Raw genomic sequence first — 16,556 nt, forward strand, 5'->3', positions numbered from 1 at the left:
AAAAGGGGGGTAAGATAGAAGTATCAGTATTTCACGGTAGCCTCACTTATAGACACATCCCTTAGTCAAGGATAAAAAGACCTTAGGTGTGACATAGAGCCGTATATCAGTCAGTGTCCATAGTGACACTGAAAAAAGAAAAACCCCTTTAAGGAGGGATGCAGGGGAAACTTGCTGGGCAGAGTAGCCCCTTGGTCCCCGGCTCCACGGGGAATCAAATAAGAAACAGAACCAATAGGCATAAATCACAACATTAACCACTTGCTTACTGGACACTTAAACCCCCCTCCTATCCAGACCAATTTTCAGCTTTCAGTACTGATGCACTTTGAATGACAATTGCGCAGTCAGACAACACTGTACCCAAATGAAATTTTTATAATTTTTCCCCACAAATAGAGCTTTCTTTTGGTGGTATTTGATCACCTCTGCGGTTTTTATTTTTTATAAAAAAAAAATGTAAAAAGACTGAATTAAAAAAAATATATATATATATTTTGTTATAAATAATTTAAAACAGGTAATTTTTCTCCTTCATTGATGTACGCTGATGAGGCGGCACTGATGGGCACTGATAGGCGGCAGTGATGGGCACTGATAGGTGGCAGTGATGGGCACTGATAGGTGGCAGTGATGGGCACTGATGGGTGGCAGTGATGGGCACTGATGGGTGGCAATAATGGGCACTGATCAGTTACACTGATAGGCAGCACTGCTAGGTGGCACTGATTGGCACTACTGGTGGGCATTGATAGCTGGCACTTGTGGGCATTGATAGGTGGCACTTGTGGGCACTGTTAGGTGGCACTGTGGGCACTGTTAGGTGGCACTGTTAAGAAGCACAGATGAGGCAGATGTGCCTCTTCCACTTCGGGACCTTTGTCCCTCGCATCTGAGCCGGTGATCGGCTTTTTTTTCTACTCACGCTATCAGCGTGAGTAGAAAAAAAAACGATTACCGATCTTTTGTTTACACCATGTGATCAGCTGTCATTGGCCCCTTACTCGGATCGGTGATCAGCCGAGTCTCAGTGATTCGGTGATCACAGCGCAGCGCGTGCACAGGGGAGGCCGTCATATGACGGCCTCCCGGAAATTCAGGTCCGTGCTGTGGCCGTCATTCGGCCATAGCGTGGATGTCAAGTGGTTAAGATGGTGATGCATAAAATTGGTTATGAACGGGTTATAGGAAACTCAGGATTCAGGAAGGCATATAATATGGCTTAGGGCTAGCATAGTATAAAAATCATAGGTGGGAGGTGGAAGCAAAATAGAAACATGCACATTAAAGCTGCAAAGAAATAATATATGTTAACATATATCAATAAGCTCATGGCATGAGCTAGATAACTTGAGCAACCTGGAAAAAATGTAATGGGGTTAACAAGAGTAAAACAATTACAATAGTCCAGGGCTTGGGGTGAGTAAACCGTGAAGAAAACAGTAACAGTAATGCGATGAGGAGATCAAAATAGGCCTCAAAAACTGTAATAGTAACATGTATACGGGGGGGGCAGACTGTACTAGGATCGTGTCTGCATCAGCCCTGTGTTGTCACAGGGGTAGACCCTGTGAAGGCAGAGAAAGTGAAGCATCAAATTCGATCAGTCCGGGTTCAATCCTTGGGGTCCTGTTGAGGCGAAGGTTTAGAATTATGTTTATGACCCTGCTTCTGCCATTGTGGGGCAAAGGGTAGGCCAGGGGTAGTCGGTGTGAACGGCCAATCTGGAATAGACATCTGTGGAAGTTCCAGTATAATGAGAAAGGACGGCAGGTCTCCTAGTGTGCGGAAGATGGCAGTTTTGCCCTCCTGGTGTACTCGTAAGTGGAAGGGAAACCACCATTGATATTTCAACTATTTAGATTGTAAGAGCTGTGTAAGCGGTTTCAGCGCTTTACTCATCGCCAGTGTCTGACGGGACAGGTCTGGGAGAAGCATCACGGGGGTGTCGTTAAAGAGTATGGTGTCCTGCGAGCTAGCAGCTCTCATGGAGGGGTCCAGGGTCCACGGGCCTGAGGTTCTGTGAACACAGTCCAGCTCAATGGGTTCATCCTTAGGGCGCTGTAGCAATTGTTTGAAGATGGCGGTCACGGCCGCAGGCAGGTGTTTGGCATCTACAGACCCAGGAATCCCACGAATGCGGATATTATTACGACTATTACGATTCTCTATGTCTTCCTGTTGGTATGCAAAATGCTGCAGCATGACAGTGTGAGTGTTAAGAATTTTGTCATCTTTTCTGTTAAAAAAAAAAAAGAATTTTGTCATGTGCCTGCACTGCGTTGCTGAGACTGTCTGTGGTAGTGTCCATGTCCTCAAAGCAGGCACCCATATCCCTCTTGAGGTCAGAGATCTCTTTCTTATAAGCTTTCTCTATCCTATGGGCACAGTGTTCAAAGTCTGCTTTAGTGGGCAGGGATCTGATGTAACTGTGCAGGGAACGGATCTGTGACTCCATATCCCAGCCTTCACCTGAGCCCAGGGAGGCATTAGAGCGGCTTCAGGTGAGCATAAAGTCAGAGTCCTCAGGGAGGGGGCAACGGCTGTGAGAGCTCACCTGTGAGTGCAGGGATGATTCGGAGCGGGCCGGGGACGGATGTGCTGGTGCCATCTTGGATTCAGAACGGCGCTGTGTAGCGGCCCGAGATCAGGCAAAACAATCCTCCAAATCGCCTCCTTTTCGGTTCCCACAGGTGCCCTTCTGTGCACGGTGCTTATCTTTTCCCATATGCCAAGTTTGGGTGAGTTTCCTGGTGTTATATAGTCTGTGGAGCCGAAGGACCTGGGAGCTGTGAGGAAACACGTTTCACTGCTCCATGCGGCAAGCCACACCCCCCTAGTTATTTTATTTAATTTTTATTTTGACCAACGGGGTTAAAAAGTAATTGGAGATTTGTAATTTTTATTATGTTTTCCTTTTATTTTAATGTGATCTGTTTTATGTTTTAAGATTTAGGAAAAGTCAGAAGTGATGCCAGAATATTTAAAATTAGGACTGTGACTTTGTATATCAGTGACGGTCAGAAAAGCCCCTCGCTGACTGTTATAGTACTACTGTGCTATTGTATGTGCAGGGATGGAGAAAAAAGGAAATGGTTTTAGGCTGAATAGACTGTGGGAAAACACAAAAGTAAAGCTAATGAAATATCTGGACTGACTATGTTGATGGTAGGACATGATCAGGGTAATAGTGGCTGGTAGGGCCTATTCTGGCACTCCTCTCCTACATGTAAAAATCATAATTTTTTTGCTAGAAAATTACTCAGAACCACCAAACATTATATATGTTTTTTTAGCAGACATCCTAGGGAATAAAATGGCGGTCTTTGCAACTTTTTATGTTGCACAGTATTTGCGCAACAATATTGCAAACACGTTTTTTTTGGGAAAAAAAAAAACAGTTTCATGAATTAAAAAATAACAAAACATTCAAGTTAGCCCATTTTTTTGTATAATGTGAAAGATGAAGTTACGCTGAGTAAATAGATACCCAACATCTCATGTTTTAATATTGTACGCAATCATGGAATAGCTCCAAACTTCGGTACTTAAAAATCTCCTAGGCAACATTATAAAATGTTTTACAGGTTACCAGTTTAGAGTTACAGAGGAGGTCTAGTGCTAGAATTATTGCTCTCGCTCTAACGCATGCGGTGATACCTCACATGTGTGGTTTGAACGTCATTTACATATGTGAGCGGGACTCATGTGTGTGTTCGCTTCTGTGCACGAGCTACTGGGGGCAGGGGTGCTTTTATTTTTTTTTTTTTTTTTTATTGCTTATTTTACTTTTTTTTTTTATTTTGACATTTTCTCTTTTAATTTTTTTTTTATCACTTTTATTCTTATTGCAAGGAATGTAAACATCCCTTGTAATAGGAATGGTGTGTGACAGGTCCTCTTTATGGAGAGATGCGGGGTCAAAAAGACCCCACATCTCTCCCCCAGGCTGGAAAGCATGAGATAAAAAAAAAAAAAATTCACGATCCCATGCTTTCCAGCCGCGATCGCGGCTTTGTTTACAAGCGCAGTCCGGACATGACGTCATAACTTCGTGCCCGGGCCTCCGACGGTCATAGAGATGGGAATCTCTATGATCGTCATCTAGGGGTGGTCGATTCTTTCTCCGATGGCACGAGAGAGCCCAGAGAAGCACCGCCTGTAACAGCGATCTAGCGGCTGAACTGCCGCTATGATCATTCTTACGGTGCACAGAATCGCCGGCTGAAAAAGAGGATATCTGAATGATGCCTGTAGCTGCAGGCATCATTCAGATATTCCCACTGAAAGTCCAGGACGTCATATGACGGCCTTGGGCTGGAAGTGGTTAATGCCCATGTCCCCCAAATCTCCAAGTCTAAACAAAAGCTGATCCACTTTATCCTCCTTGGAGCAAAGCTGACTATAGCTAGGGCCTGGAAACAGTCCAAGATTTCCTTAGCGGCAGCACAAAGCAAGATCTCCTGGATTATGTCCCAAGAAAATGTATCCTAACAGACACAACCCAGAAATTTTTGAAATTGTCTGGGAGCCTTGGGCCCTATTTGTAGGCATTTTGTTTACTCCCGGTGATCTCCCCAACCAACCTGTATTCACAAACTAAGGACTGGCTCATATATTTTACCCTCTTCTTTCTCTATCACCTCCTTGTCTTCCTTTCTTATCTTCTTTCTAATAGTTCGAATTAAGGAGATGATATATTTAGCACTTGATAATTAATTTTGCACAGCAATGCAAACCTCGTCGTATATCAAATTCCCCAGAAGTAGGCTCCCATGGTGATTGCTTTCCATTTGGTGGTTACGGGGTGGGGTGGTGGCAGTAGAGGTGGGGTTTCCCCCTGGCACAGAATGATCCCATCAGGGGTGCTGGGGGCAGGGATTTCCCCCTTCTAAACCTGCTACCGCTCCCCTCCGGACGCTAGCCCAGGACCAAGATACCTGTGGAAGCCTCTATAAAGACCAGGCCATAGTTGTCAGGAAGCCCCTAGTAACCTAACTTGGTTGCATTGTTTGTGCTTATACCTCCACATCTCCAATAAACTGTCAATTTCCATGATGTATGTTGATATATCCTATTGTGATGATTTTTCATTGGTTTGAAATATAAAAAATCTTTTGAAAGTAAAAAAATAAATAGTGTCCCTCGATGTAAATCCATCCTCAATCACAATGCCCATCATCCTAAAAAATAGAAAAAATAAAACGCTTTTGCCTCTTGGGAGGCCACCGCCCGTTTGCCTCCTCTCTGCTTTGACAGATCTTATATAGGTAAGGGGCGGGAACCGCTCCCTTCTAACATCACATGACACATTACACCCTCTCAACAGGCCATTGTTAGCCTGGGGATACAACTACTACATATTCCACAGTATTCCTCATTTCTGTAGCACTGGGTGGCTACATACCAAACTTTCCAGAGATGGACCAAATGTTTTTATAGCTCATATGCTATGTATGTATGATGTTTTTATTAAGTCGCTTTCTACAATTTTTGATATCAGTAAAATAGTTTTTTTTTCTCAATAACGGTTGTATGGTGAGTGGAGTCATAGACATGTTCTACCATAAGGGTTGGTTGAGCTATTACAGGTTTTTATTTTTGAGTTTCTAGTTATATGCATAACGTGAGCTCCCATCCCTTCTCTCCTCCCCCTCTACATTATCATTATTGTATTTTTTCTTTGAGGGCATACATTCCAAATATATATGTTTATCACTGTTGATTAATTAATCATAATTATTAGGGTACGCAGCACCTTGAGGGTCCTAAACTTTCAGTGTATCTACTGTATATCTATACACACACATACATTTTGCTTCCTTTTAGGTTGAATATATTTTTATTTGCATTTCCTTAAACAATACATCTCTACATCACAAGAGTAAGAAAACAATCTTGTCCATTTAGGAAACTATGTAGAAACAACAGTATTCAAGTACATCTCTAGAATTAGAGGAGCCCTCGTGTCCCGAAATGGAAATATGCCATCAGAGAAAACAAAAGTATATCCAAATGAGGGCACATTTAATATAACAACAATTTATTTTGCTTCCTTTTATATGACACATACTGTAGAAACATATAAAACTGACAGCTAAAAAAGGACCAAATGTTCATAAAATCTGCCCTTTTTTTTTTGTTTTAATTTATATATACTGTATATATAAATATATTGATATACTACACTGACTGTATTGTGTAAACCACCTGAAGTGTAGTAGCAACTGCACTACAGCTGCACTGTATTGTGTACTGTGTACACCACCAGAAAAGTTGTAGCAAATGCACTACGGGTGCACTGTATTGTGTACACCACCAGAAGTGTAGTAGCAACTGCACTACAGGTGCACTGTGTTGTGTACTGTGCATACCACCAGAAAAGTAGTAGCAACTGCACTGCAGGTGCACTGAATTGTGTACACCTCCAGAAGTGTAGTAGCAAGTGCACTACGGCTGCACTGTATTGTGTACACCACCAGAAAAGTAGTAGCAACTGCATTACAGGTGCACTGTATTGTGTACACCACCAGAAGTGTAGTAGAAAAGGTATACCAGGAATGCACTGCAGTCTAATATATATATATATATATATATATATATATATATACTATACTGTATATATATTATTGCACCGCCTGAAGTAAATTAGAAAAAGTATTCCTGGTGTACTTTTTAGAATATACTTCAGGCGGTGTATTAATATATATATCTATATATACATATATAGATATATATACATACATACTAATACACTGCCTGAAGTATATTAGAAAAAGTACACCAGGTATATATATATATATATATATATATATATATATATATATATATATATATATATTAGACTGGCTGTATATATATATATATATATATATATATATATATATATATATATATGAAATACACTGCAGCTAACTGAATAACCTGTCTGATTAATCTAAATCACTCTATCTCTCCGTCCACACCAACAACACTACACAGGGCCGCCGTGCAGGCATCCTTATATAGTGTGGGGCATGGACTTAGTCCCCCTGAGCCATGATTGGCCAAAGGCACCCTGCCTTTGGCCAATTATGGCTCTCTTAGCAGAGGGCGCTGGGATTGGCCAAAACATGCAGGTCATGGTGCATGCTTTGGCCAATCATCATATAGCAATGCACTGCCATCTCGCAGTGCATTATGGGGCATTCCGCGGCGCTCAAATTTGCCGCAAACACCTCATAATGTTAGTTTTCGACGAACGGGCGAACACCCGATGTTCGAGTCAAACTTATGTTCGACCCGAACATCAAGCTCATCCCTACTTATGACATACTTCTGAGGATGCCAACCCTTGGATTCGCACCAAGAAACATATGCCCTCCAGATTCTATAATAAATGACTCTAGAGGCCGGATTCCTAGCATTGATCAGGGTAGTCACCACTGAACTTGAAAGCCCCCAATCTTTTAGAATGTGGGTTTCAATAGCCAAACCGTTAAATTTTGTGTTTGTAAGGTAGGATGGAACACTGGTCCCTGCGAAAGCAGGTCTGGACATGGTGGAAGGGTCCACGGGTCCCCTACTGCCATCTTTACGATTTCTGCATAACAGGATCTTCTGGGCCATGCCGGGGCTACAAGAACTGATGGGGGCAGTATGTACAGGAGAGGAGTGTGAAGGGTATTATGGGGGGCAGTATGTACAGGAGAGGAGTGTGGAGGGTATGATGGGGGTAGTATGTACAGGAGAGGAGTGCGGCGGGTATGATGGGGGCAGTATATATAGGAGAGGAGTGCGGAGAGTATTATGGGGCGGTATGTACAGGAGAGGAGTGCGAAGGGTATGATGAGGGTAGTATGTACAGGGGAGAAGTGCGGTGGGTATGATGGGGGCAGTATATACAGGAAAGGAGTGCGGAGGGTATTATGGGGCAGTATGTACAGGAGAGGAGTGCGAAGGGTATGATGAGGGTAGTATGTACAGGAGAGGAGTGTTGAGGGTATGATGAGGGTAGTATGTACAGTAGATGAGAGTAGTATGTACAGGAGAGGAGTGTGGAGGGTATGATGGGGGTAGTATGTACAGGAGAGGAGTGCGGAGGGTATTATGGGGCGGTATGTACAGGAGAGGAGTGTGGAGGGTATTATGGGGTGGTATGTATAGGAGAGGAGTGTGGAGGGTATGATGGGGGTAGTATGTACAGGAGAGGAGTGCGGCGGGTATGATGGGGGCAGTATATACAGGAGAGGAGTGCGGAAAGTATTATGGGGCAGTATGTGCAGGAGAGGAGTGCGAAGGGTATGATGAGGGTAGTGTGTACAGGGGAGGAGTGTGGAGGGTATGATGGGGGTAGTATGTACAGGAGATGAGTGTGGAGGGTATGATGGGGGTAGTATGTACAGGAGAGGAGTGTGGAGGGTATGATGGGGGTAGTATGTACAGGAGAGGAGTGCGGTGGGTATGATGGGGGCAGTATATACAGGAGAGGATTGCGGAGGGTATTATGGGGCAGTATGTACAGGAGAGGAGTGCGAAGGGTATGATGAGGGTAGTATGTACAGGAGAGGAGTGTGGAGGGTATGATGGGGGCAGTATGTACAAGAGAGGAGTGCGGAGGGTATGATGGAGCAGTATGTACAGGAGAGGAGTGTGGAGGGTATGATGGGGGTATTATGTACAGGAGAGGAGTGTGGAGGGTATGATGGGGCGGTATGTACAGGAGAGGAGTGTGGGGGGTATGATGAGGGTAGTATGTACAGGAGAGGAGTGAGGACGGTATGATGGGGGCAGAATGGGGAGGGATTTCGTGCATTGTCTGTGGGGCGACTATGGAATGATGTCCCTCAGCTGGGGGGTAAGAAGCAGCTCTAAGTGATGTCTGTCAGCTGGATATGAAGTGGTCTGGGGGTGATACAAGCTGGAGGGGGGTTGGGGCGAAGTGGTCAGATAGTGATGTCTGTCTATAATAAAAAAAAGCTATTGTGCTCATCCACTAATATATACAACAATAAATCATACAACAATACTACTCAATGAAAACAAATCTCCTGTTATAAAAGATGCCAGCCCCTAGCACTCTGTGTATGCCCAGATGATGTGATGGTAATTGATGACCATTCACGTAACCCTGTGTTATCCAGGCTCTGAGTCTGTACAATCAGAGGTGTAAACTCACCACATATATACAGGGTTAAGTGAATGGTCATAAATTAACTTCACATTATCTGGACAGAGGATTGGGGGATGTTTGTATAGATAGATATGTGTACTGCTTGGGAGATACTGTGAGGCTGTGAAAGGAGCTTTTGAGATTCCCAACACACTTGCCAAGACAGTATATTTCTTTAGAAGCAATGACACTGCTACTGTCTCCACAGCAACTAGTATGCAAAAAGCCCTAGAGTTGCCACCTGTCCAGGATTCACCCGGACAGTCAGGGTTTTGAATCATGTGTCCGGGTTTCAGTCTGCCTGAAACCCAGACACATGATTCAAACTGGGCTGTGGCTCTCCTATGAACTGAGAGCCACACGGAGCTGTGGACAGCTGTCTGTGGGCAGATTCGGCATCACTGGGGGGGCACAGGGTGATGATGTCAGCAAGAACATCTTGGCCACACCCATTGTTCACCACAGCGTGCATAGCGTACCACATTTCTACTCTTCTTGGGGCACACAAAGTTGTAATCCTATAGTGTATACTACGGAGAAAAAGAAGTGCTCTGTGCCGCTATGGTGTTCGGGTTTGGCTTTAAGAAAAGGTGGCAAGCCTAAAAAAGCCCCCCCCCACCTGAATGGTCTGCCCCTGGTCTGAGCTGAATAATGTACCCGGGTCTCCGGCAGTACAAAACTAAGCCCATTGCATACCTTTCTTAGGCCTTACAGCAAATCACCCCCATAGCAGCCCCACCCAGCACAAAGTTTGTTTTCAGAAGAAGTTTCCAACTTAAGCTTAGGAGAAAGAAGAGTCCACACAACGACAGACATTTTACTCTTTATTGGAACACAGTTGATTCATAGTTGATTTACACTAGATTATGTCAGTCATCCCAATGGTGACAGTACATTCCTTAAGTTGCAAGCAGATAGAGAACAGCATAGATGGGAGTCAAGGAGCAGCCCAAACCTTTAGGATTTTTTTCCAGAGTCCTACATCCTAAGCCAAAGGGATATGAGTATCTCCATGAGTCTTGTACCTCCTTTCCTTGTTTCTCCCCTATTTGAAACCCCCGGGAAGTTAAGGCCTAACATACATAACTAAATATTAACAAATTATGAAGAAACATTTACCAACCCATTTTCTTTTCAAGACTAAGATCAGGTGTGTTCCTATTTAGTAAGTTCAGTAATTGGTTGGTCTTTTATTGCCTTATCAAAAGATTATTTCTGATTGGTTGTTTTGGCTTAGTGCCACCGTGCATTATTTCTCTTTGCAAAACATTTCTGAAAGCGGTACATATTTAGAAGAAACATCAAAACTGGAGATTCGGTGATAAATCGTAAATAAGATGTAATTTTTCGTATAGTCACATGTATTTAATGCTTTTCAGGAGAATAACTGAAGACAATCACCAAAATGTATTAAAGTGATTGTAAACCTCAGACATGAAATATGAACAAAGCATATCCCTCTATAGTCTGTACGTATCTCAATCCAGAGCACTAAGTGTCATTTCTGTCTGCTGCTTCATTCCTCTGCTATGTGTATCACTCACTTCTGACAAGTTTTTCTGGCATCAAGTGCCTGTGATTGACAGCCTCAGCTCTGTTACGGTGTGCTGTGTGAAGGGGGGAGTGTCTCTTCCCTCCAATCAGCTCTCAGCGATCCCCTCACTGAGCTCTGCAGTGTGTCGTGTGTGTGATGCCATCTCCCCCCCTGCTTTCTGAAAGCTCAGACAAGCTGCATAAATTCTGCACTTTGAAGCTCTGTAGAGAATATAGGACTGTAGATAAACAGGTACAACTTAAGTAGGAAGATTTGTTTCATCTCTGTGTATCATCTCAGGCCAGTCACTTCGCTGGGTTAATGTAAGGATTTACAACCACTTTAATGCTTGGTATATGGAGTCGCGCAAGAGAAAAAAGGAATGCAGCTTCTAAAAGTTTGGTTTTTGAAAAATTATAAAAGGAGAATTTGAAGGATAAAAGAGGTGCATGAATTCAAAGAATTGGCTTATTTGCACTGATTTAAAACTCACAAACGAAAAAACGTCTGTTTGCGCAATTCTCATCATTCCACCCTCCATCTTCCCACATTTCCACGCAGTCCTCATTGTTACGAAGGTTGTTGGGTTCACCTGCGCGCCAGTTGAAGTATGTAATGACTTGTCCAGACAGATCTCTAAAGTCACCCTCACTCTCTATGTCGTTTATACCCATGAATGAGTGCGCTTGAACCTTTTTGCGGAGGGAGAAAATGGCTTGGTTTTCTTCTTGGGTCCGGGGTACGGCCAACTGACCTCCGCCACTGGCACAGATAGCTTTGGCCTCATCGTAAGTGACTTCTAAATTATTCATAATATAGATTTTGTTGCTGCTTCTAGCAATCCCTTTTCCAAATGAAAATACTGTCATAGTGGGAAGAAAGGAAAAAGAAAACATTTTTATCATGAGACTTCATGGAACACATAGTAGAAAGTAACATCTGCCAGTTTTTATTAGGTTAAAGGGATCCTGTAGGTCAGGGGTGTCCAAACTTTTTTCAAAGAGGGCCAGATTTGATGAATTTAACATGCGTGAGGGTCGACCATTTTGCCTGATATTCTTTGAACCATTAAAATTAAAAGCAAATTGACTAATACAATGGCAGCCATTGATGATCTCCATCTAATAATTGTCATTTAGAGCAGTGGTCATCAACCCTGTCCTCAGGGCCCACTAACAGGCCAGCTTTGCAAGATAACTGAAATACATCACAGGTGATATCATTTGCTGCTCAGTGATTGCAATATTCTAGTCTTCATCTCCCCAAGGTAATACATAAAACCTGGCCTGTTAGTGGGCCCTGAGGACAGGGTTGATGACCACTGATTTAGAGGGCTCAGCTGCTTAAAATCCAGATGTCTAAACTGTAGCCTCAGCAGTAGCTCTTGTTCATCTAAACATGTACTCCAGGACACCTAAAAATCATCCCTTGTAGTAGGGCTGCATCTGCAAGGCAGGGTTAAATGCTTGTTTATGACTAGAGAACTTGGTAAAACACTTTTACTAACCTGATCCTCCAATCCTGCAGGCTCCTCTGCACTGCTGGGTCAGTTCCTGAAGCCTGAACTCTCCTATGCTTCTGTGGTCTAAGGTCTTCTGACTTCAACAAGACCAATGCACTGCTTTTTTGCTTACTACTGCAAGGGAATGCTTTTAGGTTTCCTGGAGTTGGGCTTTAAGCTTGCCACACAAATTTAGAGCATTTACATTATTGGCTCAGTAGACTGCTGATGTCGACTATGAGCTGTGGACTTCAATAGCATAGGTTGGACCTCCAATTCTTTCAGCTCTCCTCCCCCTACTGAAGTGTCCAAAGCAACTATCTCTTCTGCGTACCTAACTATCCATTGTCCCCAAATACAAGATATACATAACCCAACTGAAAGTAGCCCCTATACAAAGCATCCAGCTAACCTTTTTCTTGCCTTTCAAGGTTTGATTGCAGATCTCTCATCCGTGAATCCATAGCAGTCATTTGCAATTTAAGATTTTCGATAGCTAAGAAAAGAGTTCACACAATCAATTTGAATGTATTATATGCTAAATAATTTTTATGTTCAGGACTTAACATTAGAATATTTTTCTACTTTTTTTTTTGCTCAGGAGACATTGAGAATTAAGAGGAAACTTTTCATTCCAGTTTTCCAGTGTTTGTAGCGGGCACCATAAAATAATAACATGCCTCTAACTGACTGAAATGGCAAAAACAAAGGACCATTTCCACCATATTACCCAATGCAGAAACCCCCTATAGACAACTTCAGACTACCAACCATATGACTCTTTACTAAATCCAACTATTCCATTTAACTTTTGTGGTTCCCAAGATCTGAGCATTTACCGTATGGACTGCATGTGTTCCTAGGGCTTTAACATCAGCAGTGAAAGCATATAACCACAAAATAGGAAGAAGGGTCCTTGTACCCAAAAGTGATGTCTGAGATGTTCTGAAAAGATCCAGAAAGTTTCTGCTGAGGAAGGTCTCCAATGAAGAGCCACTGAGAGAGAGCTGGGCTGCTGAGGCTAGTGACCCTGATGAGTACCAGTACTTAATACTGTATCAAGGCTACACTGCTACACCTGGCTAGAGACCAACAGTGCTGGAGGGACCACAGAGGACCATGCCCTGCAGTGGAGGAACCCACAAGGCCAGGGTTGCACACCACGATTGGTGAAAGACTGCTTCTCACATCCTTGCCCAGGTGGGACCTCGCTAAAGTTGCAGTATCCAGGTCTGTATCACTATAGGACTGCAAGACCCCGTGAGTTGCAAGAGAGAACTTCTGAACCCAGAACATCTCCTTTGCCCAAGATATCTGCTACAGTGTTCAGAGCTGTTGATGTCACCCTCAGTGACCGCAAGAGTTGGCCTGCTCATGTAGCCAGAGTTTCAGACACCTACAAGAGGAAGAAAATTGTTTGACAGACCTCAGAGAGGTGAGAGGCCTTGGCCACCATCTTTATTATACTCCTGCTTAATGACACAGCCTCCAGGGATTTATTCTAAGGATATGTCCCCCTTTCCTGTTGAAATTCCGAATTTCTGTTGACAGCATTTCAACATAGCCTTGGACCCCAACACTGGCCACCATCGGTCATTAGGAGAAACTGTGATTTATAGTCCTTGAGTGTTGACTTCCTGTATTTAGGGTACCCCATAGATCAGGTCTTAAGAGGTATAGACTTTGCCCCTTCAAATCAAGTTTTGGGTACCCTGTTTAAGAAGCTTTCATATTTTTTTTAACAAACTGTGTTTTGGTTCAACCCTGATTTGCTTCTGTTTACAATTGTTTGTTATTATTGTTGCTGTTATTTGCCCTGTTGAACATGCTGCCCCCCAAAAATCCTTTCCTTTAGCCTTAATGTCAGAGATTGCGGTACTGCACGAAGAGTCATTACCACCAAGAGCCAGGGAACCCAAACATCAATGACTCTTTTGGGAGAAAGCACTACAAGTTCAGACTCTAGGCCCTAAAAATAACTTCCATCCATCTAGCAAGGGTGAAGCAAGAAGCATGAAGACCCCTGTTGTAATCCTCAGGAAACAAAAGAGGAAATCTGATTGTTTAAAAGAAGGTAAGCTTCCTTCTCTGGAAAAGTGCACTGAGCATACAGAACTGCTCCCCAGTCCAATAAAGTTTGGGACACCCATGCCCCACATTTAAAGAAAAACTTTCTTTAAATGTTTTGGAGCAGGACATAAGGAAGGAAGTACAATGCTCTGACTTGATTCTCATCTGGTGTCTTGGCAATAGAGGAGACAACCGCGTTGCTCTTAGATCTGGAAAGTTAATGGGAAGGAGAACTTCATTCTCTGACAAAGTGCGCTGAGCATCCAGAACTTCTCCCCAGTACAAAAAAGTTTGGGACATCTACAACGGTCCCAAAGCATAATGTTTCCACCTCCGTGCTTGACTGTAGGGATGGTGTTCTTAGGGTTATAGTCAGCATTTTTCTTCCTCCAAACACAGCAAGTCGAGTTTATGCCAAAGAGCTGAATTTTGGTGGAAACATTATGCTTTGGGGCTGTTTCTCTGCTAAAGTTACAGGCCGACTTTGCCACATTGAGGGGCCAATGGACAGGACCATGTATTGTAAAATCTTATAAATTAAAATTTGTGCGCTAGCAAAATATATAATGAAGTAGTACAATTAGGAAGCTCCTTGGGATAATACCCGGAGCCACAATGTGTTTGAATCCCAACACAGAAAAAATACCAAGACAATAAATACAAGTAGTGCATTAAATCATATCTCCATAAAAATAAAATGAAAGAATATGAAAAAATATTTGAAAAGAGGTGAAAGTTCTGAAGGTACGATTGATCACTCTATCGTTTACAAGACACCGCATTCAGTCCATGAAAACAAGTTAGCAAAAATAAGTGAAAAAGAAAAAGAAAAAAAGGAGACGTTCCTTTGGTGTGTCACATCAAAAGCAGAAAAGTGAAAAGATGCCAAAACGCTTCCAAACCACCATTGATTGCAGGAGAGGAGTAATGGATGTGCCCTTACCCCATTCGTTGGACCTCCTCTATGGCGAGGTCGTACGGGCTTGCAGATATAACCCTCTGCGGGGACAGATGGAATATTGGTGTCCGGGTCCTGTTAGCGTGTACCACCGACTCCGAGCTGATCCGACTGATCCGACTGATCCGACTGCTCAGCCACCAGCTTGTTGTATAAGCTGTTTAATTTATATGCTTTTTACTTTATGGATATTTGGAGTATTTTGTTGCAGCTGCATTTTGTGAATTTAAGCAATTTTCATTTACTGTGTCTTGCTCATTAGCGCAGGTTTTTTCCACCATTTATTGTAAAATCTTGGATGGGAAACTTCTCCCTTTAGACAGAACACTGTCGTGTTGGGTCGTGGATGGGTCTTCCAGCATGACAATGACCCAAAACATATTGCCAAGGCAACAAAGGAGTGGCTCAAGAAGAAGCACATTAAGGTCATGGAGTATCTCCAGACCTCAGTCCTATAGAAAATGTATAGAGGGAACTGAAACTTCGAGTCGTCAAGCGACGGCCAAAAAACCTTAAGAATTTAGAGAAGATATGTAAAGAAGTGTGGACCAAAATCCCTCCAGAGCTGTGTGCAAACCTGGTAACCAACTACAAGAAATGTCTTACATCTTTTGCTTGGGGATCAAATACTTATTTTACTTACTGAACAGCAACTCAAATTATAACATTTGTATCATGTGTTTTTTGTGGATTTTTGGTTGATATTCTGTCTCTATCATTTAACATACACCTATGATAAAAGTTATAGATCCTTCATTACTTTGTAAGTGGGCAAACTTACAAAATCTGCAGGGGATTAAATAATTATTTTCCCCGCTGTATGCACACTTTGGACAGAGCATCTGTTAGGATGGAGCTAGAATCTTGTTCCATGCCCTTAATCCAGACAGCAATAATCTTGGAAGACTGCCACAGAAGCAATGTCATGTTGCATGGGCCCTCCAAGGAAAAAGAGAACTTTGTACACAGGCTTATTCACCATGAAGACCACGAGGGTCTTGTTAAGACAAGAAAGAGCAGGATGTAATAGAGGAACTGGCCACATTAGTAGGAAACATTCCTAGATAGGATAGCATTGAGCAGTGCAGGTGAGATTTTGCTGATCCAAACTCCCACCCAGAAAGAGGAAGAGGTGGGGTTTGCAGCTTCAGTAACTCCATTGAAAACAAGGTGGCTCAGGAACAGTGTGCACTTAGGCCATGCAGTAAATACCTGGTTTGGGCAGGCACACTAGGCACCACAATGATGTGCCAACAGAGGCACACCATTGAAGCCTACGTTTACTCAAATCAATAAAAAATAAGCACAAGGGATATTACTTACCTTTAGTGTGATGTGTCCC

General features: G+C 43.0%; 1 protein-coding gene across 1 annotated transcript in view; it reads right to left on the reverse strand.

The window, feature by feature from the left end:
• Positions 1-9,962: 9,962 nt before the first annotated feature.
• Positions 9,963-16,556, reverse strand: part of LOC141106423 (mannose-binding protein C-like) — a 52,840-nt gene continuing 46,246 nt past the window's right edge. The window contains exons 5-6 of the mRNA XM_073597196.1: positions 12,599-12,682; positions 9,963-11,547 (exon numbers count right to left, since the gene is read on the reverse strand). Coding sequence (XP_073453297.1) covers positions 11,168-11,547; positions 12,599-12,682 — 464 coding nt within the window. The 3' untranslated portion in view covers positions 9,963-11,167. The remainder of the gene's footprint in view (positions 11,548-12,598; positions 12,683-16,556) is intronic.

Source organism: Aquarana catesbeiana, linkage group LG08, assembly GCF_042186555.1.
Source record: "Aquarana catesbeiana isolate 2022-GZ linkage group LG08, ASM4218655v1, whole genome shotgun sequence".
Taxonomy (NCBI): domain Eukaryota; kingdom Metazoa; phylum Chordata; class Amphibia; order Anura; family Ranidae; genus Aquarana; species Aquarana catesbeiana.